General features: G+C 43.0%; 1 protein-coding gene across 1 annotated transcript in view; it reads right to left on the reverse strand.

The window, feature by feature from the left end:
* LOC308305985 (ryanodine receptor 3) overlaps positions 1 to 22,808 on the reverse strand; it is a gene marked incomplete at its 5' end in the record, with an annotated part of 342,849 nt that overhangs the window by 84,124 nt on the left and 235,917 nt on the right. The window contains 13 exons of the mRNA XM_080750884.1: positions 1,464 to 1,594; positions 6,492 to 6,573; positions 11,577 to 11,815; positions 16,007 to 16,067; positions 16,770 to 16,819; positions 17,254 to 17,375; positions 17,674 to 17,741; positions 18,072 to 18,187; positions 19,219 to 19,342; positions 20,064 to 20,139; positions 20,670 to 20,732; positions 21,142 to 21,297; positions 21,790 to 21,879. Of these exons, the coding sequence (XP_080607010.1) occupies positions 1,464 to 1,594; positions 6,492 to 6,573; positions 11,577 to 11,815; positions 16,007 to 16,067; positions 16,770 to 16,819; positions 17,254 to 17,375; positions 17,674 to 17,741; positions 18,072 to 18,187; positions 19,219 to 19,342; positions 20,064 to 20,139; positions 20,670 to 20,732; positions 21,142 to 21,297; positions 21,790 to 21,879 (1,378 nt within the window). The remainder of the gene's footprint in view (positions 1 to 1,463; positions 1,595 to 6,491; positions 6,574 to 11,576; positions 11,816 to 16,006; positions 16,068 to 16,769; positions 16,820 to 17,253; positions 17,376 to 17,673; positions 17,742 to 18,071; positions 18,188 to 19,218; positions 19,343 to 20,063; positions 20,140 to 20,669; positions 20,733 to 21,141; positions 21,298 to 21,789; positions 21,880 to 22,808) is intronic.

Genomic DNA, 22,808 nt, shown 5'->3' on the forward strand with positions numbered 1-22,808 from the left:
TTAATAGCGATTCGATACATATCACGATACATGGTTGACGATACGATACATGGACGATATTGGTTCATTCATGGCGATACGATACGATTCGATTCATTGATTTAAAAACGATATAGTAACTATTTATTAAAGAAATTAAATCTGTGTGAAAGGTGTGGATAGTGCAGGTTTTTAAGGGAAACATTATTATGGATTTAAATAAGTAAACTCAGTGATTATCTGCCAAATACATGGACATTGTATATGGACAAACCTGCACCTTGACATGAACCCAGAGATTACACACATTTATATAAGTAATTAAACCCCTCCTTTTCATCTTTCTTCTTAAAAATGCTAAATACAATGCAGAAGTAGGTAGTATCGATACAATCGATTATTTGCACTGCCGATTCGATACGATACAAATTCAAACGATACGATTCGATTTTAGCTGTTTTCATTTCGATATACTTCGATTTTTTAAGTTAAAAACGATATTTCGATGCAGTTACTATATCGTTACACCCCTGGTTTCTACACGGACACATTATTGAGCGGACAACTTTAACATTGGAGTCCCTGAACCGGAAGCGGAAGTCCGTCCTCTATTTTGGCCCGTTAACTTTCTGTCTGCACTCCGCGGCTTACAGATGGAGAACTTATTGATCAATTGAAAAAGTTTCAACGGATTTGAGAAGCTGATGGAATACGCGAACACACGATGCATAAGCAGTGTCCGATCACGCACGATGGGAACTGGACGAGCGCCCACGTTAACAGGTAGGAGAAGCCGGCAGTGAAAGACATAGAGAAATTAACGGGCTTTACGGCCGTAAACTACGAATGAGTTTTTAAGTAACAGTGTAATATTTTACAGTGACACTAGAAAATAATGCAAATACATGCACATACCAAATTTTAAAGATCACAACTATTCCCCCTCATACCATCTTCTCTCTAGTTTAATGAACTAGGCCCAAGAAAACTAATGAAATTATAATTGGGGTTTGAAGGGTCAAACTAGGGGTTTTTCATGATTCTGAATCCAATGCAAGCATTGGTTTTGCACAAAAAACATTCTTTTCCAAAACACGGCCCCCATAAAGCTGTGAAAAGTGACGACTCATCACTAAACCATGGTTTTATGGGGGGCGTTTTTAGCCCAAGGAATATTTTTCGTGCAAAACAAATGCTTGCATTGGATTCAGAATCATGAAAAACCCCTAGTTTGACCCCTCACATGCTACTTAAAGCATATTTATTTTTTGTATTATTTTACTGCATAGTAAAGTCTATGAGACGCCAACTTTGATTGGCTCCCACAAGTTGTCCCTATAGCCAAAAATGTTCCATATATGGCATGTTCTAACTGTGTGCCAAATGTCATGCTTCTTTCATAAAGTGCACGATTCCATCGACATATTGCCCGAAATGCCCGGACTAAAAATAATGGCATGACTTCACAATACATGATGACTCACTGGCTCGCTCGCGGCCAGACTTGGTGTTGAAGACGGAGCAGGGGTTGTACGGGTTGAGCTGGGGCTCCAGGAAGGCTACAGGCATGGCGGCCGCCAGGGTGGCCAGACACTCCCCTAAGGCAGGCAGCTGTCTGGAGGTCACAGAGACAGAGCGGAGGACACACAGGCTGCACGGTCACACACTGCATTCCATCAACCACATAGAAGACCTGAGGCCCGCACTACGAATCAGAGCTTTAATTTACCAATAGATATATATAGCTACTTTTTGAAGCGGTGAAAGCCGCTTCCAAGGAGTGGCTTTGTGTGTATCGTGCGTCCAGACTTGAGGATTGGTCAAGCTTCACATGACAATTTGGCCCTCCAGATAAAATCATTCATTCATTCAGAATTCATAAAAATATAGAACTAAAGCACATATAAAGTAGAATGTATAGATCTAGAACACAGAATGTATAGATCTAGAACACATAGAATAACAGTTCACCGCTTCACTTCGAACCGAGGTTTGATTTTTATTTATTTTATCCTTTATGAATATAAACCCATATACATATATGGAATTCATATTGATGTTTTTTGTGAAAGGTAGGTAGTAAATGCATGTTAATTAGTAAGGCCAAGCAGGGCCTCTGCGAGTTAGGGCTGTGGGTTGATGACATCAGGGATCTCCATATATGGGCATAAGGTGGTACCCTAACAGGGCATCATCTGGGATTGCCCATACTGTATCCACCTGTTTCCGCGAGAATTTACTGTAACATTATCTGCGGGACACTTCCGGTTAACAGCAGACATACAAGTCCAGTCCTGTCTAAAAAAACTGCCCCAAAAAAAAAAGAAATTCGAGATTGCTCTCTCGAAAGAATGTTGCTCAACCAGTTTCTTGTCCATTCGGGGTATGCGGGGAAAGGCGGGCAATTAATCAATCAATCAACAATAATTTCCATGGGGTGACAAGGGAGGGGATGGGCTTTGGGCCATCACCTGTACCTGAAAGGTAGGCTACTGTATAAAAGGGGCTCTGAGACTAGCCTTGAGCCATTCATTACTGGGTAATAGGGCTTCAACATTCCTCAAATATTAAATTCGAATATTGGTCTTAGAAATTGGCCCGAATATCGAATATATTAGAATATTAAAAAATAAATAATAATAATAATAAAAATAAATAAAAAATAAAAACGTTATGTTTCGGTAGTACTACAGTGGATGGCCGGAGTTATGTTTTCTTAGTACCACCGTGGATGGCCGGAGTTATGTTTCGTAGTACCACCGTGGATGGCCGGATTTTTTTTTTTTTTTTTACTTTTTTTTATTTTTTTTATAATTTATAATTAATTTTTATGATCGAATATGCATTTTTTCCCCATATTCGACGAATATCCGATATTCGAATATTAATTTTGAAGCCCTACTGGGTAAAAGTCTTTTACTCTAGTACATTTTTTATTCCGGATTTTTACTTTTAATTCGGTAAAACATTTGAGTACTTTTTCCACCGCTGCAATTAATACGCTGACTTATCTTCTCACAACATCAGTCCTGTCTAGTCTGCATGACTGCGAGTAATGAGTTGTCTTTTACGGTTATGAAACTCATTTCCTCTTTCCATTTCCAACCAGCAGATAGCATGCTTTAATTACAGCCGTAACGGTGGTTCTCTAAGTGGGGTCCATGGACCCACATGGGTCCTTTGTGAGAGCTACAGGGGGTCCCTATGGCTATAATGACTAATAAATAGTGAGTGCAGTGAGTGACCACTGGCACTGACTGATATAGTCGTTTCTGTTGGATGGAAACCTCAATGTCCAAAACTGTTACTTTTCAGCATCCAAAAGCATCAAAAGTAGCAGATCTCGAAATTTTCACTTTGGTATGATCTTATAGTTTAACAAAAAAAAAAAAAAGAAAAAGAAAAACGCTTTTTGTGTGCGTTGCACAAGACTCCCGATCCAAACATTTCATTCATTCAAAGACTTGCACAAATGTTCACAAGCTTGTAGATCTGCTATTTTTTTCCTCCAATGTGGATACGCTGGTGCCTCTTCAGAGTCCCTGAAACACTGAAGCCCTTGTCACACTGTTTACACACAAAGGGTTTTTCACCACTGTGGACATGCTGATGTCTCTTCAGAAGACCTAACACATTGAAACCTTTGTCGCACTGTTTACACACAAAGGGTTTTTCACCACTGTGGATACGCTGGTGTTCCTTCAGGTGACATAACTGATTGAAAGCCTTGTCACACTGTTTACAAACGAAGGGTTTTTCACCAGTGTGGATACGTTGATGTGTCTTCAGGTGATCTAACCTACTGAAACTCTTGTCACACTGTTTACACACAAAGGGTTTTTCTCCACTGTGGAAATGCTGATGTCTCTTCAGATGACCTAACGCATTGAAACCTTTGTCGCACTGTTTACATACGAAGGGTTTTTCACCACTGTGGATACGCTGATGTGTCTTCAGGGCACCTAACCGACTGAAACTCTTGTCACACTGTTTACAGATGAAGGGTTTTTCTCCACTGTGGACACGATGGTGCCTCTTCAAGTCACTTAACTGACTGAAACTCTTGTCACACTGTTTACAGATGAAGGGTTTTTCTCCACTGTGGACACGATGGTGCCTCTTCAAGTCACTTAACTGACTGAAACTCTTCCCACATAGTTTACAGCAGAAAGGTTGTTCACCATTGTGGACACGCTGATGTGTCTTCAGGTGAGCTAACTGATTGAAAGCCTTGTCACACTGTTGACACACAAAGGGTTTTTCACCAGTGTGAATACGCTGATGTGTCTTGAGGAGATCTAACCGAGTGAAACCCTTGTCACACTGTTTACACACAAAGGGTTTTTCTCCACTGCGGACATGCTGATGTGTCTTCAGAGTCCCTAACTGACTGAAACTCTTGTCACACTGTTTACAGATGAAAGGTTTTTCTCCACTGCGGACATGCTGATGTGTCTTTAGGAGACCTAACCGACTGAAACTCTTGTCACACTGTTTACACTGGAAAGGTTTTTCTTTGGTATGGACATGCTGTGTGGATACCTCAATGAAACTCTTATCACATGAGAGGTTTTCTTTCCTGTGTAGGTCATCAAATGTTTCTTTACTTCTCCTGGCTGCGTTGAAGTCCTCGCAAGATCTTGGTTGGTCTGTGTCTCCTTGTTGCTGGCCGGTTACACAGCTGGTGATCGTTGGACAGGAAGACAAGGGCAGCTGTCCATTCTTCATCATTTGACGGTAGATGTTGTTGTGGCTGACTCTCTGACTCTCACAGTACACTCTGTTTCTCTCACAGTCGTACTCAGACTAAATGTGACGTTTAGAAACTGCTTCACATCTTATTCAGGTCGACCAGAGCTCTGGTCTGATGTCACACAACACAAACCATTGACATCATTCCTAATAACACCGATTTGCACATCTGACAGTTGCAATTCATCCATCTGTGAATTTAGTTAGTTAGAATCATTGAATCAAGTTGATGACCAAACCCAGAAGTAAAGGCTCAAGCTTATCAGACATATGCCGATTTATGCCCATCTGGCATAATTATGCTATGCTACGGGCACAGACAGCCCCTTTGTTATGACGTCACCCTTTGCTCCTCTCTGATTGGCTACGGTCACATGGAATAAACACAGACACTCAGACTGGTACAGCCGTCTCTGTTGACATGTTTGACCATCTCTGCCACCTCTCTCGTGTGACAGTTCAATCAATGTCTGCCCACATTTCCCTCACCCTTCTCATCTCTGTCACCTCGTTCATATGACTGTCTGTTGTCAGTCGACAGAGCTTTCTCTTCATACTGACCTTTTCTGGGAGGATTACTTTCGAAAATTCAGATTATAATACCAGTAAGGCGCTTAAGGGGGAAAAGTGGCGAGGTCGCACAGAGGGCGAGGTCTTGCAGGACGGAATTCGCACAGGACGGAATTCGCACGGGACGGAATTCGTTATTAATATATAATATCGGACCAGTTACCCATATATGGAGATCCCTGATACCCATATATGGAGATCCATGTATATGGAGATATGTGCATATTGGTTGGATCGGTGGCTACAAAACAAATATGTTTCATACAGCTGCTGTACAGTGTGCAAGTACAGTAACGGAAGGGGAAGCAGGTAAGAACATAGGAAAAAATATGAGCTATCCGTGTGCAAAAGTTGGAGTGTAAAACCAACCGTGTGCTGTGAGACCCCAGACATGCTTACTCAGTTACTCGTTATGTGAAAGTCCTATGACATCTATGACGTATGACATCATACATATACAATCCCTTTTAGAACCAGCCACACAGATATGGTCTACATTGGCCATATATGGATTCTGTTAGTGTGGTATGTGGCCGATGTGGCCTCCATATATGGGCATTCCCATATGAAGTCCTGTTAGATATGGGCTTAATATTGATGACATCAGGAATCTCCATATATGGGCATAAAGGGATTCTGGGGAATACCCATATATGGACTTTTACATATATAAAGATCCAGGTGATGGTAGTCAGCTCCACATATTGAGACACACACAGATGGGTGGTGGAAGTGGTTTGGTTCCAAATGTGGCATCAGGGATCTCCATGTATGGGCATAAAAGGGATTGGGTTCCCCTGGCTCACAGGGATCTCCATATGGGCATAAAAGGGATTTAGTTCCCCTGGCATCACCGGGATCTCCATATATGGCAATACAAGGGATTTGGTTCCCCTGACATCACAGTGATGTCAGAGCTCACAACACGTTGTTGTGAGCTTGTAGATCGGCTCTTTTTTGGTCAAAAGATCCCCTCTGAATAGGGGTGCTGGGGTTCAAGTGGTTAAGGAATCTTCCATACTTCCCATGCAACGTTTAACCTCTCTGAACCTGGCATCCCTATTTTGGGTCAGGAATCATAATAACGAAGATTATTCCCCCCCCCCCCCCCAACAGCAGATCTACAAGCTCTACCACGCATATGTATCACAACACAATTTGAGATTTCTCAAGTGTTTAATTCAGGGTACCTTTCAACATAGATGTTTTTCCCAGTGCCCAGTGCATAGAGGCTGGTGAGGATTCGATAACAGGAAACCTGGACATCATCGACTGCAAAATAAAGAAGATTAAATACATGTAAAAAACTGTTCATTTTGACTTTTAATCATTTTACTCCATCTTTCTTTGTGTTATTCTTGAAGATACTGAAATAGAGGAAACATTTGCAGTGTACCCTAAGGATATGGAAACTGTGTATCGATTTTCGACTTGTGCTCATCACGACTCAAAAAAAAATCGTTCTTTTCACTTTTTTTTTTACTTTTTCCCCAAAAAAGTTTATAATGGCTTGTTCAAAAACGTTATAAGCGCTAATGATTTCCAGATAGGAGAGGAACGGTGTGTGTGTGTCTGTGTCAGAGAGAGCATGTCTGTGTTAGTGCATGCATGTTACAGTCTGCGATCTACTGGTTCAGAGAAACTGCGCTGGTCTGATCGTGTGTGTGTGCGCCATAGCGGTGCACACTGAGTGGATTTATTTACCTCCTGCCTTGTGCATTCTTGAAACTAAAGCTCGCTTGTTAGCAGCGTTGGTGTTGTGTGCAATTATTTTGTCAAGATTGACAATACAACACAACACAAAGTATGTGTATTGCTCGTCGTCAACGTCACTGATGTCCAGTGTTGGGCAGTAACGAATTACTAATAATATATTACTGTAATATTATTACTTTTTCCAGTAACGAGTAATGTAAGGTATTACTCTAAAAAAAATGGTAATATATAACGCTTTACTCCGCAAAAAAAAAGCCTCGCTACTCCGTTACTAGCCATTTTAGCCGATTGCAGAAAAAGAACAGATCTACAAGACATCAACATACATCTACACTTCTACAGAGATGCGATGTAGCTTGTAGATCAGTCATTTGCGCAGTGCGCACAGTTATGACGTTGCTTATGTCATGAGACCAGTGTCAGCGCTGCGCTGCCTGTCACAGTCACAGAGCGTCGAGCGAGCATCAGCGTGCGACGCGCTCGCTTACATGGATGGGACATTTACAATCTACAAGCACTCCTCTCGGCCGCGGAGGGGTCCGTGGGGGTCCGCCGCGGAGGGGTCCGTAGCGGGGGTCCGCCGCGGACCGTCCGCGGAGCTCAGCGGGACCACCGTGGACCACTGCGGACTGAGTTGCTGCTGTTAGCCACTAATAGCCAGTTAGCGTAGCCTCCACTGTCTGAGCCCAATAAGCCTCATGTCTGTTATAAAATGTAAAACTACTCACCGAAATAGACGGTTTTAGGGAGTTGAAAGCCTACTTTCCTTAGTGGGAACACCCAGAGCCCCTGCACCTCACGTCTAAAATAGCCTACACTTTTTAGGCAGAAAAGAAAATATGTAGCCTATTATTTAAGGATAATATAGGCAGGGGTCTTCAACAGAGCTGAGAGTTTTAAATGTAATAAAAAATAAGCAATGTTTTGTTGGGTTATATATTCTTAATTATTAATTGATAAAATCCATTAAAAAAGTTTCTAACTGTTCCCAGGCCAAATATTGATGTGTGATTAAAATGTGATTAATTGAGATTAATTAATTACAAACGCTGCAATTATAATTTCTTTAATCGCATCCCAGAGACTCTTATTGTTCCAATAAATTGGATTCAGTTCTAAAAGGAGCTGGCTAAACAGATTTTGCAGGTTAAAAAAAAAAAAAGTAATATAACTTAATATATTACATATTACTCTTGATTCCAAGTAATAAGTAATATAATATTATTACTTTTTCCAAGGAGTAATAAGTAATAAGTAACGATTACTCTCCTAAGTAATATTGCCCAACACTGCTGATGTCAAATCACATTAATGTGAGACATCCGTGGAAGGAATACCAGTCACTTCCCCTACAGGGGTCTGGTGGTCCTCCTCCCCAAAAACTTCTTAACCCATTTAGTGCTCCTGACATTAACGGGTTAAAATGTCCAGCGTGCCTCCCCCCGGCCCCATTCACTACCGTTGTCTTATTTTGAAGGCCAGAAGTCCATAGCGTAAACACTTCCGGTCTGACGTCATCGCGTCATTCACAGGAAGCGATCATGTTTACGTGGTGCCATGCTGGATCGGATCGGTGCTTTCCAACATGTGCTTTATAAGCGAGCATCTGCCTCCATCTTCGCTTCTAAAGTGTAGTTTTGAGATAATGGACATTAAAGATGAGATCCCCCGTCCACCTCAATGTTATGGGATTACTATTTTGTGCCCGTGGAGCCGTGATGAGGATAAATCAGCGACGGAGATGGACTCGGGACCTTCCGCCATTGTACTCGGTAGGATACCCGCCGTTACAGTAATATATTACTTTCCACGAGTATACTCGGGATCGGCACCATGTACTTTTCGAGTATTTTTCACAAGTATTCTCGGGATCGGCGCAAAATGAGTTAACAGCTATATATACTTTCCTGTGTTCTGTTGACTTGTGTGCATGTATGATACTTTTATCAGGCTTGCTTTACTCGCAAGCCTTAAAAATCCAAATGTAGGTGTACAAATCTTTGATGACTGAAGCAAAGTAAGACATCCTTAATAATGACTTCTCATCTGGGGGTCCTCCCCCAGAAAATATTTAACATAGTAGATGTAATTGCCAATCATCCTGGCGAATCCAGGAGCATTGACAAGCCTGCCCAATGAGCGTGGACAATTTGGAGAGTTGGATTTTTGGCGAAGTGACCGGTTACCCCGCGGAAGCAGTCAGAAAGCAGAGAGTGGGGGGAGGGAGAGCGGAGAGCGAGAGAAGCAGACCAAACCTCCACGTTGTGATACGTGATAGATGATAGCCAGAGATATTGTGCCTAAGTAATATAGTTTTGAGGAGAGGAAAGGCTTCCATGAGCCTTGTTTTGGGACGAGCATCGCATTTTGCATTCTCATCTCATCATCTCAATTGCGCAGCAAAAGAAAAAGAAAGAAAAAAAGACACGATTCGTTCGACACAATTAGATTTTTGGCCTCGACACGTCGACTCGCAAATAATGAGTCGTTTAACATCCCTAATACTGGATACCCCATGTTTAAAATTAATAATCTTATTTTGAATTAGTGTTATCTTACTCCTTCTTCTGTATCCCTCTATTCTCATGTGTACCCATGTGTCTCATCTTTACGTGCGGGGCCAGGGCTGCTATGACAACTGATGAATTCCCCTTGGAGTCAATAAATGTGCAATAAAAAAATAAGACAATTTGGAAGACTAACACAATCGATAACACTGCAATTCGCTACTTGGTGCAGGGAAGGCACTTTTAGTTTTACAGCAGCTTATCATCACCGTCGGGCGGAAACCTTGTATTGCATTTCTTTATTTTTTGCACTGACCATTGGACACTTTTTGTTTGGCTCTGCACTATTGGGTTGTGTTGAGTATTTTGCTTGCGTTTGACATGGTGGGTGAGATACTTGTAATATTGACTAGAATTTACACTTTTGTTTGGCACTGTGTGATGGAGTAGGGCATTCACCAAATATTCGAATATTCGGATATTCGAATATCAAAATCACTATTCGACGTTGTTCACCAAAGTCGAATATTCGCTTTTTTTCTTTTTTCTTTTTTTTCCTCTTTAAAAAAATATATAGTTTATAAAGCTTGGCTAGATAGGAAGTCATAAGAATGAATTGTTAATGCCCCTGGTGGATGAATTTGTTGCTCTATACCAGGGGTTCTCAAAACCTTTTAGGCCGTGACCCCCAAAATAAACATATTTGAACTGGGGACCCCCACCCTGACAAGCACTTGGAATTGCACGTATTACATTTAATGTGACTCGGTTCCACAGATAAATATTGTGAAAATAGCAGATCTACATGCTCACAACATGTAGATCGGCTATTTTCACAATGTTCGCCTCTTGTAGTTAATATTTGACAGTTTGGACAGTCCTGTCGAATATTCGACTATTCGAATACTTTGAGGTCGAATAATTCGAATACTAAAAATCACTTCGTGAATGCCCTATGATGGAGATGATTCTGGTTCATTATTCCATATCCCTAATCTCAACCCTGCAGGCTTGTAATGGCTGCGCAGGGCTTGTGCTGTTACAGCGCTTGTGGATGGGTGTTTTCTATGGCCACTGGGCGCCCTCTAGTGGTGAAAAGGTGGCATAGAATGGGTTAAGTATACATCTGAGTATATGAATGGTTTATTTTAAGTAAGGGAATAGTACAATTCAAGTGTATGAATAAAATAATTTAAGTATACTCATATATACTTCATGTATACTTTAAGTAAACTTAGAATTTACTTGAGTATACTCAAAAGTGGGCCAAACCAGGATACTTCTAGTACTGTAGGTATACTGTAAGTATACTAACTAGTACACTAACTAGTACATTTGTTAGTACACTACTTGTACATAAATATCAGTATACTTGTACTTAAAGTATACTTAAGAAATATACTCAAAGTTGACTTAACTCATTCTGTGCCAGCGCCCTCTAGGGGCCAAGGAATGCCAGGGTATCTCTCATAGGCGAGCGCTTTAGCTTCCAGGACCTCACCTTCCAGGACCTCACGTGCTCACGTTCATGCACGTCATGGAAATGTCCCGGATGATAATGCTAACAGAATGGCTATTCCCATTTTGTCATCTAAAAGATCATTTTTGGGCGATTTCGTTCGCAAATAACGGCCGGCCGGGAGGTTGCTAGCTTTCGGCTAGTAGCTAGAAAAATCAGGCCAGGCTTCAGAAGGCCTCTTATCATTTTATTCATTTAATTAAAAAAAGCCGGACTACTTCGGGATCGGCACACTCGTGTACTCATCGGAAGCGGCGCCGAACATTGGGTGAACATTGGGGAGCTCAAAAATGTATTTTAAACCATTTTTAATGGAATATATCGTCGGACAGAGTAGAATGGCTAGCTGGCTAGCGGCTAGCGAGCCAGGACCACCCACGACTCTACAAGCAGCTCGGGGTAAGTGAATTAATAAATAATTGTATTGGATTGAAATAAAGCCGAACTAGTTCGGGATCGGCACAGAATGAGTTAAGTATACTTAGAAAAGTAAACTTGAAGTTTACTACTTTTTGGTAAGGGTGGTGACTCACGGAGCAGGTCGACCCCGAAGTGGTGCTGTGTGATGTGCTCAAACAGAGCGGTGAGGATGGGCAGCAGGGCCACCGTGGTGTAGTTGATGTTCTGGGACACGCCCTTCATCTGTGAGCGCGAGTGGCTGAACTTCCCCAGCTTCAGGTTCTCGAAGGTCCTCTCCAGGTCCTCCGCCGCGTTCTCGAAGAACGTCCGCAGGCCCACCTTCACCGAGTCCAGGCCCGACTTCATGACCGTCCTGGTGTCGTCGGCGAGGGGTTGGAGAAAAAAAAAAACACTCACATTTTGTACTCGACCCATTTAGAACTGAGGCTGATTAAAGGGGTCATGACATCAAAATAATTACACTTTTTTTGTGTGTGGCCTTTTTCATGTTTCCTGTTACAATTACAATCATTAAAAATGAACATTCAACATTCAGTGTTTTTTTCTGTAATCTGTAGTTTTTTGAATAATTTGGCTCAGAAAAGTTCATTTTCCTCTGGACGTGCGCATCATCAACCAGGGGAGGATGTGGTTGTAGGGGAGGGTGTATCACCTTTGATGTTACTTTACACTGTTTGTATTAATCCAATGCACCATTTAGCATTTCAGTTGTTGCGTTCACCCTCATCTACACATCCTCCCCTGGATGATGATGCGTATGTCCAGAGGCAAATTAACCCACTTATTATAATATTTTGCTATATCCATGGCAATATCTAAACAGACACAGTTGCTTTCCTAGTTTTTTTGTAATCATTTTTATCCCACGATTTTTGTAACCCATTTTTTCACCCAGTGCCAGTTGCCTAAGCTGTAATCCTGGGCTCTGCTCTCCCTCTGCCACGCCTTAGGAGGGCCCCGAACTGAGCTCATGCTACCTTCAGTGCATGAGGAGTGAGCGGGCTGCTTCCTTTCACCTGACAGGGGGGAGCTCCCCGATTGGACATAGCGCGTGGAAGCAACACATTATTCTAACCAGTTCTTTCCCCACCATCACGTGCCCCGGCTGGCCAGGGGGAGGCAGTATAGAGACCAGGATGCTTTCCTAGTTTTAAAGGTATAGCAACGTATAGGCTTTCCAGGTCTCATGGGTTAAGGTCTCATGGGTTAGACTTGACCTGAGTTGGCTCTGTACTTGGACCACTCTTTTTCTCCCCCTATACACCAAATCTCTGATATTAAAAAGGTCAAAACTCGTTGTTGTGAGCCTGTGAATCTGCTATGTGTCTGGCCAATGATCCCCCTAGAATAGGTTTGCAAGGGTTCAAAATTCATTAGTGAGTTGCCCATTGTGAAGGCTGGATGAAACTCCCACTAGGAAAGGAGAGGTGAGAAACAACGCCTGCGGGCATCGTCTTCTGCTGCTCCTGTGCAGTGCATCAATAACACACTGTAGCACAACGTTGCAGTTGTACCCTCATTATGTGCGAGCTAGATCAACAAACAGAACATTGTTTTCCTTGAAGAGCGCTGTTAAGCCTGTGTAGCAGGGACGTGCTGGCCATTAGGAAAAGTGGGACAATTCCCGAACGGCCGGTTCATTTCCGGCCGGTCCAGGCCAGCCATTAGAAAGAAAAAAAAAAAGAAATGTCGGCCTTCGTTCCATTTTGGGGGCTGGGCGTCCAACAAAGTAAATTGTCACTGTCGGACAGAAACCTTGTATCTCCAAGTTTCAAATTTATATTTTTTTTCGCAAAGCAAAGCCCTGCTTCATCATACAAGGCCGTTGCACAAACGTAGTGAAAACAGCAGATCTACAAGCACACAACGCCTCGCGGTGCGAGGCGTTGTGTGCTTGTAGAACGGCTGTTTTCACTAGTTTAAATCATTTTTAAAATGATAAATACAAAACAAACGGTTTTGGACATACAAGGTTTCCACCCGGCAACGACGAAATATAACTACAGTAATTGGCCCACTGGCTTGTCACTTGTCATGATCTGAAATCTTTGAGTAGCAGCAGCGCTATAGAGAGAGATCTCTCTATAGCGCGCAATGAGGGCCTCTCCAACTCTTTTTCCCGGGCTGAATCAGGGGCCCAGCACGTCCCTGCTGGCATGTGCAGTCTGTTTGTTTTGCTGCTCATTTGAATGCCAGAAGCTGCTCTCTCTTGTTTAATGTCAAGGGTTTCCCAGAGTGCAGTGGGAGCAAAATGTTCGCGACAAATACACTCCCTCTCGAGGACGCTTTATACTGAGTTGAAACTCTTTGTTAACCTCCAGGCTGGATTAATGCACTTCCTTATTATCAGGCTGCCCCAACTAGTCTCTATAGACCGTCCAGCTGCTCCGGAATGCCGCTGCATATTTACTAACACCATGAAAAGAGATCATAATTCCCCACTACGTTATACTGTAGCTTCTCTGCACTGGCCCCCAGTGAAATTCTGAAGAGAATTTAAAATCCTTCTCCTCACATAAAGCCCTTAAACCTGCAAGGCCCAGCGTTGCTTTTTGGCAACATTATTTAAATCATTTTTAAAAAAATGTTATAATTAGTTTTCCTGTTCTTTTTTCACATTAACATCATCATTAAATCCTATTGTTTAGTATTACAATACCATTGGCCACGATATTTGCATATAAATACGCCCCACAGAGGCTAACATTCACACTTCCCAGAGAAGTTGAAATTCCAGCGTCTGGACGAACATCATCTCACTTTTTAACTCACTTTAGCTATTCCTCACAAAAAGTAAAGTAAATGCCTGTAATATTGTTTTTCGTGATCATTAGAATGTCTAGAACATGTACATGTGTTATTATTGTGAAAAATACCCCCAAAATGCAAATTGGGGCATGATTTATGATTTATAATTTATGGCTATAAAACCTTACAAAAACATTATTAATTTTTTAACATTACATTTTCCTGTGATTAGGACTCCTACAACACCATCTGATTTCTTTCAATTTGTTTTGGCCAGTAGAAATTAATTCGGGCCTTGCAGGGTTAAAGGAGCAGTTCACCCGAATAATGACTTACTTTCTATCATTTTACACACCCCATGAACAGTTCCTTAGTTTTTGTTGCATTTCTAAGCCAATAATTTGATGACCTGAGTCTCCTATTGACCGATGACCCTGTCATCAAATAGGAATGAGGCAAAAACAAATAAAAAGAATCTCCATGAATTAAAGGCAGTGTAATTGAAAGAACATACTTTTTTTTGGTGAACTACTCCTTTAATGGTCAGGCATCAATATGTTAACTCATTTACCGCCTCACCCGATAGTCCTGAGAAAATCCCTATGCTCCTCTCCACCGGGCCCGATAAACCAGAGAATTTAATATGCTTTAATCGCAAAAAAAACACCTAAGGTTAATATGTAGATGGGAGGTTTCTGCCTGACAGCAACGATATACAGTAGTTAGGCCTGTGTGGCTGTCTCCTTCTCTCCATTCATCATGTCCCATCAAGGCATGTTAAGTCTCGATCAGAGTCGGGTCCGCGGTGGAAGGCTATCCACCGCGGTGTAGTCTTTTTGAGTCATAAAACTACAACGTTAACGCTCAAAAAGACTACACCGCACTACACCGCGGACCCGACTCTGACCGAGGCTTTACTGACTGGACGTGGTGCCCAGATATTTGTGTTGTCTCGTCTGACACGCTTCCATGGATCATGATTATGGATGGCTTCCATGGATTATGGCTCTGTGGACTGTTATTATATCGTCACTGTCTGGCCAAAACCTCTAAATTCCATTTTTGAGGTTTTAGATTTTGTTTTTGCATAAATCAGGGCTATTGAACACCCTTTACATCTGAGTGTTGGTTAAAATAATATTGAACCAGTGGAAAGTAGTAAAAAGCCCTTCGCTCAAAACCTCCTAACTCCACTTGAGCTCATTTTCCCGAAAATGAACATTTTAGAGTTAGGAGGTTTCAGCCCGACAGCAAATATTATTTGCTGTGCATCCCTCTCTCTCTCTCTCTCTCTCTCTCTCTCTCTCTCTCTCTCTCTCTCTCTCTCTCTCCCCCCCCCCCCTCTCTCCCCCTCTCTCTCCCCCTCTCCCTCTCTCTCTCTCTCTCTCTCTCCCCCCCCTCTCTCTCTCTCTCTCTCTCTCTCCCCCTCTCCCTCTCTGTCTCTATCTCTCTCTCTCTCTCTCTCTCTCTCTCTCTCTCTCTCTCTCTCTCTCTCTCTCTCTCTCTCTCTCTCCAACTGGTCAAGGCAGATGGCCGCCCACCAAAGGCCATGGTTCTGTTTGAGATTTCTTTCCGTTTAAAGGGGAGTTTGGGAATAAACATGAATTGGCCTCTGAGTCAAATCCCACTGGAACACAATCTACTGTATTTATTTTAGCAGCATCGCTTTAGTTTTCATTTTTATGTGTGTTTGTGTGTGTGTGTGTGTGTGTGTGTGTGTGTGTGTGTGTGTGTGTGTGTGTGTGTGTGTGTGTGTGTGTGTGTGTGTGTGTGAGTGTGTGTGTGTTGTTCCCACCTGGTGTCCAAAGTGTGAGCCAGGATATGGAGACAGCTGACCATGGTGGTGGAGTCACTCCCTGGAAAAGACAAGCCTCACAAGCTCAGCCACCAAAGGCTATTGAAAAATAGCAGATCTACAAGCTCACAGTGCGGCACTTGGTGCTGCGCTGCGAGCCTGTAGATCTGCTATTTTTGAAAAGTCGCGAAAACGTGTGCAAATCTTTGAATGGGGGGTCCCCGGAACTAAATATTTTGAGATGGGGTTCGTGGCCAAATACATATCATTTTGGGGGTCCTTCACATGAAAAGGTTTGAGCACCACTGACATATAGGTTTTTCAAAAAACCTTGCAAGGATTGCATTAGTTACAGTATATTGTTGTTAATGTACTGAAATATTATCTTATTACCTGCTTAAGTCGCTTTGGATTAAAAGTGTCTGCTAAATTTCTAAACTCTAAACTCTAAAGGATTTGAAATATTCAAAGACTTGCACAAAGTTTTTTTTTCAAAAATAGCAGATCTACAAGCTCGCAGCGCTCTGAGCTTGTATATCTGCTATTTTTCAATAGTTTAAGCACAAAAGAAAACATAATAATGCGTTCTCAGTCTAAATGGGTTAAACTCCCTTTTTGGTGAGAGTCGTGCGACCCCACTGACGACTGCACTGCACACTGAGTCATTATGCACACACACGCACACAAACGCAACAAGCACACACAAACAGGGGGGGAAAACACACAATGCTGTGTCCAAAAGAGCTGGTTATAATCAGCTTACCAAACAGGGAAATCCTGTGCCTGACAAGAGCTGCCAGTTTACAGAAGAGGCTGCGTGTGACAGAGAGAGACGGCCGGCAAAGGAGAGAACAGAAGAAAAGAGATCACAGTGAGTATAGATAGAATCAGAAGGTAGAGCAGGAGGGTATGGAGCAAAGCTAGCAAGCTGTGCAGTTTAACTCTGGCGGTTCTCAAAGTTGGTCCATAAAATGAAAGAAGGGTGAGAATCATTGCATTCCAGACAGTACAGGTATGATGTAACAGAGCAGACCAAGGTACAGTGAGTGGTGTAAAGTAACTAGTAACCATTTACTTAAGTACAATTTTGAGGTATTTGTACTTTACTTGAGTATTTTGATACCAATACTTTTGTACTCTTACTCAAGTGAATTTTGAATTCTGGACATTTGCTTGTAACAGCGCATTGCAGGGTTGATACTTTCACTTAAGTAAAACATTTGAGCACTTTTTTAAGACCACTGTACCTGGTGACCATCTCCTTCTCTTTGTTGGAGGCGTATCCGCAGCTGCTCAGGTTCTTCACCGGCGACGACAGGAAGTACAGCGAGTGGTTCTTGAAGTACTGGTCGATGAGGGGGAGGAGCACCTGAAGGAGGAACAAGCCCCTGGTGGTCAAACCTGGGAGTGCGGTTAAACCAAGCCCCCAGAACAACGGTAGAACGTTGAAGCAGCCTTTAGCCCGGTGGAAAAACCTGGGAGTGCAGTAAAACGCTACTGCGCGTGCATATGTGTATGCTAATGCTACTGCTACTGCGTACCCTAGAGCGCTCTCTATTATATATAGAAAGAGATGATACACTGTAAAAATCATCGTATTAGTAACATTTATACTGCATCTGTCTGAGTTAACATAATACATGCAATGAAGTACTGGATGTACTTACTTTGGCAAAGAATTTGATTTCCCGCTCGTGAGGCGACCTGTCTGTTTTCCCACTGGCAGCCATGGCCTCTGGAATAAGAATGTTGAGCTGAAGATTATTGTTATTTATATTATAATTATTATGCTACTATTTATTGAAGAAACATCTGTCCATCAGTCTGTCTGGGCCTAATTTTCCCCCCTCAATGGGTTGAGCAATTGATCTGAACTTGCACATGGCCATTGACCATTAGCACATGAAGACCGTGAGGAACCTGTTTTGTTAGTGTTTTTGTGTTAACCCAAATCATCCGAGATGCAGGCTATGGGATATGTTGTCACAGTCATGGGCTTTGATATTCTTTTTCTACTGGGAGCTACTACAGTGTGTGGACTCCCCCTCCTTGGTTTAGTTCTTACCCAGGTGGGCGATGAACTCCTGGGCAGAGTCCACATACTTCAGCAGCTTCTTGAGGAACTTATAGGCGAACCTCTTCTCCATGGACGAGGAGTCCTGCTCCATGTCCTTCTGACCTCTGCACACACACACACACACACACACACACACACACACACACACACACACACACACACACACACACACACACACACACACACACACACACACACACACACACACACATGTTTTACTGAAGTAAAAGTATCAATATCAAGTGTAGAAATACTCTGTAAAGGTTTGGTATTCAAAATGTACCGAATATAAAAACCTCGTCAGACACCTGCCTCCCCAGTGGCAGTGACATCATCGGTAGGCACACGTGAGAGGCAGAAGGCAATATAGCCCTTATTTAATCTTAGTGTTTTTGGCAATTATTTGGGGTCCCATTTGCAACACCCTCCCGGCCCAACAGTGGGCCTCTGCCCACAGGTTGGGCATCACTGCTTTAAAATCTCAACAGTGTCCTTCAAAGTCCTTGCATCATCCAAGGTGACGTTACAGAAATGAAGACAGCCTGGCAGAAAACAGCTTGACACTTTTTCCTATTCCTTTTTTTACTTTTAGACATGCCAGTTGCCCAGTTGGCTTGGACCGCAGCCAAAAGCCCCGAGAACAATTTCTGCACGCGGTTGATAATGTCACCCGTCACCTTGAAACCACACCAAAACAACAACCATAAAGACACGTGAGCCGTCTGTGTGACACAGACGAAATAATCCACCAGAGACAGCCTGTGTGTGTGTGTGTGTGTGTGTGTGTGTGTGTGTGTGTGTGTGTGTGTGTGTGTGTGTGTGTGTGTGTGTGTGTGTGTGTGTGTGTGTGTGTGTGTGTGCTGCTTGCTACCTCCTCCACCCCAACCTCCACCTTTCGATCATAGTCTGGCATAAGCTCAAATAAAAGTGATTCATGTTTGCTGGTTCAAGCTATTATTTATGTATGTACTTGATTATATTACTATTATATCCCTATGGGGGGTTTTGCTTAAAGTTCCCTGATTTTGCATAGCATTTGTTGTTTATTGTTGCAATAAACTGTTAAATCTACATTGACGTGAGTGTTCCTGACTAAAGTAACATCAGCGTGATGTGTGTGCACGTGTGCACTGACCTTGTGACGGCGTAGCCGTTGATCTGCAGGAAGCGCAGCAGGTCCTGGGCCTTCTCCCGGTCGCGGGCCTTCTCCTTGGCCGTCAGCGTGTCGTAGGGAACCAGCAGGGGGTGAGTTCCCCCACCTGGAGGCCACACAACCACAGCCACATGGTGGTGAGCAACACTTTGTCAGCCATGACTGTCTGTCTGTCTGTCTGTCTGTCTGTCTTGTCTGCAGGGCCTGTACAACAGCAGGTGGCTACAGGGGTGTCGCACCAAATTCTGGGCCCCGGGTACAAGGATTCACTGTGGGGGCCCCTGTGCTTTAACTAAAAATAAAAAATAGCAGATATGCAAGCTCACAGCGCGGCACCGAGTGCCGCGCTGCGAGCTTGTAGATCTGCTATTTTTGAAAAATCATGAAAATCTTTGAATATTTCAAATCCTTCTAAGGTTTTTTTTTTAAAAATCGATGTTTCACAGCGCGGCACCGAGCGCGGCACTCGGTGCCGCGCTGTGAGCTTGTATATCTGCTATTTTTCAAATGCTAAAGTATAAAATAATTAAGGCCCCTCCACCACCTTGGGCCCTAGTAACTCAGTCCCACTTTCCTACCCCTTGTGACGCCCCTGGATGGCTATATAGATGGGCGTGGCTCCACACCTCGTCCGAGGCCCACGCCGCACAGGCACAGGCACACACGCACATGCACCCGCACATGCAGATGCTCTTTTTTTCTCCTTTTCTCACTCTATCATTATTCTCTTACTCTGTTCTGTGTAGCGTGTTCGTGCATGCGTGCGTGTTCGTGCCTGTGTGCGTGTACAGTACATGTACATGTGTGAGACTGTGTTATAGAGTCACCTCGGCATCCGAGCTCATTCTTCTTCTTCTTGGCCCAGATGTTGTGGTAATTTTCCGCCAGCACCTCCATCATGCCCTTGGGGTCCGAGACAAAAAGAGACTTGCGCGTCACAGAGGAGCGCCCTCTTTTCACGAGCCTCAGAACCTCAAAACCACAACACCATGACCCATGCAGCATTGTATTGTACTGTGTACACCAACAAAGACTAGCTCTCACGATTATGACATTTTACATGACGATTATAATTGTCAGTTGTCACTCAAATAATTGCGATTAACGACTTAATTGTGTTTTTGTCATTGACAATTACATTTCTGTTTGGCTTTTGGGCTTTGAAGTTGCAGATGGTAGATATGAGATATAAATACACAAAGAAATTACATATTTACAACTTTATACTTAAAAAAGGACACTGATAGTGGAAACAGCCGATCTACAAGTTCACAACACGTTGCGTCAAAATGGAATTTTAAAAGACTATGAGTAAAACTACATCAAAATGTCCTTGTTGATACGTTCTTGTCGACGAGCGACGCCAACAGGTGAAGTTAAATGAGCTTAAGCTGAACCAGCTGTGGGGGGGGGGGGGGGGGGTCACCACTCACCTGCAGTTCTCTAGACAGGACCACATTGCTTGTGTCTATGGGACTTGGATTGAAACCGTTTGCCTGCCGGGCATCAAAAACGAGAGGACAGTAACGCACAAGAGTAACCTAGAGGTGTGCATAGTTGATTATCTTATATCTTAGATCATTATCTTATATAATACACTTAAACACTTACACACATCATCTATCTACAGTGGGGTAAAATGAGTGTCATCCGTGTACTCATCTGCATACAGCATGATACTATTATGCATCATGTAGGCCTACTTACCTACTACCGCAGTGCATAATGCTATCTGTATCTTGTTGATTATTTGTCACAACAAAAAAGAACAAAAAAATAAATAAATCTAAATGACATGTATGGTCATTGAGGGTAGGCACATTTTGACCACTGATAAACCATGTCAGATGCTGAGTTAGCTGACCTACAGTATGTGAGTTATCTGACCTACAGTATGTAATGTACCTGCGAGGAGGACTGTGAGATCTTCCTTAGCTTCTCGCTCTCTCTCAGAGTCTGTTGAGATATGCTCTCTCCATCCTTGGTCCGGTCAATATTCCAGTTCATAGCCAGCATGGTCTTCAGTGACTCTCTCACTGGCCACCTGTAGATTTCCTTCTCCTGCGATACGAAGAGCGAACAAAACATGATGAGAAAGAAGTATGGCACCCTGATGCTGCACACTGAAGGTTTGGGCCACAATTATTTCTATTTCTCTCTCACACATTTATATGAAAAGGTTAGTGTGGCCCAGAATGGAGCTAGGGGTTGAACAAGCCGAAAACGTGTGATGAAGGGTGGCTTCATCCTGATGACAATATTGGATCAGTTCCTGGGAACATCTTAGCAAGTCTATGAATGCTTTAACCTTTACAGAAAGTGTAACCATAGACAGGTTTCTTGTTTACAAACATTGAGACTAAATGCACAGGTGACTGTATCATGTAATCAGTCCGTCCAATCCCCAAACCTGTTGTTTTGGGGAGCGCTGGTTAAGCCTGGTTTCATTGGCTAATTTTGGTACCGAATCAAACGTGACGTGGACCAGAAACCCGTCTATGGGCAGCTCCAATTTGGAGGGGCAATTATATTCCAGAGCCTGCTGTATCTTACTTTCTCCATCAGGCCTTTGTAGGTCCTGAGCTGAGGGTGAATCTTGGCCTTCTCGTCCACACAGTCCCCATACTTCCAGCCAAGCAGCACCTAAACAATAAACGCAAAATCTTTTCAGATGGGGTTCTGCAGCCAAATACATATCGTCGAAAACCGTTCGTTTTGTATTTATCATTTAAAAAAGGATTTAAACTTTTGTCCTTGTATGATGAAGCAGGGCTTTATTCCGCAAAAAAAAACGTACACATTTGAAACTTGGAGATACAAGGTTTCTGCCCGACAGTGACGATATCAATGTGCATCAGGGACGTGCTGGCCATTGGGAAAAGCGGGACAACTCCCGAATGGCCGGTTCATTCCTGGCCGGTCCAGGCCGGCCATTAGGAAAAAAATTGAAATAAAATGTCGGCCTTCATTCCATTTTGGGGGCTGGGCGGCCAACAAAGTAAATCGTCACTGTCGGGCAGAAACCTCGTATATCCAAGTTTCAAATGTATACATTTTTTCGCAAAGCAAAGCCCTGCTTCATCATACAAGGCCGTTGCACAAAAGTAGTGAAAACAGCAGATCTACAAGCACACAACGCCTCTTGTAGATCGGCTGTTTTCACTAGTTCAAATCATTTTTTAAATGATAAATACAAAACAAACGGTTTTGGACATATGAGGTTTCAGCGAGCAAAGGGCCTCTCCAACTCTTTTTCCCGGGCTGAATCGGGCCCAGCACGTCCCTGCATTTGAAACTTGGAGATACAAGGTTTCTGCCCGACAGTGACGACATCAATGTGCATGTAGGAGTCCTTGACATGAACATGTTTGAGGACCGATGCAACAATGCAGGCCTGGCAGTACAGTAGAGACAAAGAGAAGAGAGGACTAGAGGCTCACCGTTGGCCACTAGAGAGAGTAGCACAGGGACATGCTGGCCATTGGGAAAAGTGGGACAACTCCCGAACGGCTGGTTCATTCCCGCCCGGTCCAGGCCGGCCATTAGGAAAAAGATTAAAATAAAATGTCGAA

Source organism: Nannobrachium achirus (genome assembly GCF_963921795.1).
Source record: "Nannobrachium achirus genome assembly, chromosome: 20".
Classification (NCBI taxonomy): Eukaryota; Metazoa; Chordata; class Actinopteri; order Myctophiformes; family Myctophidae; genus Nannobrachium; species Nannobrachium achirus.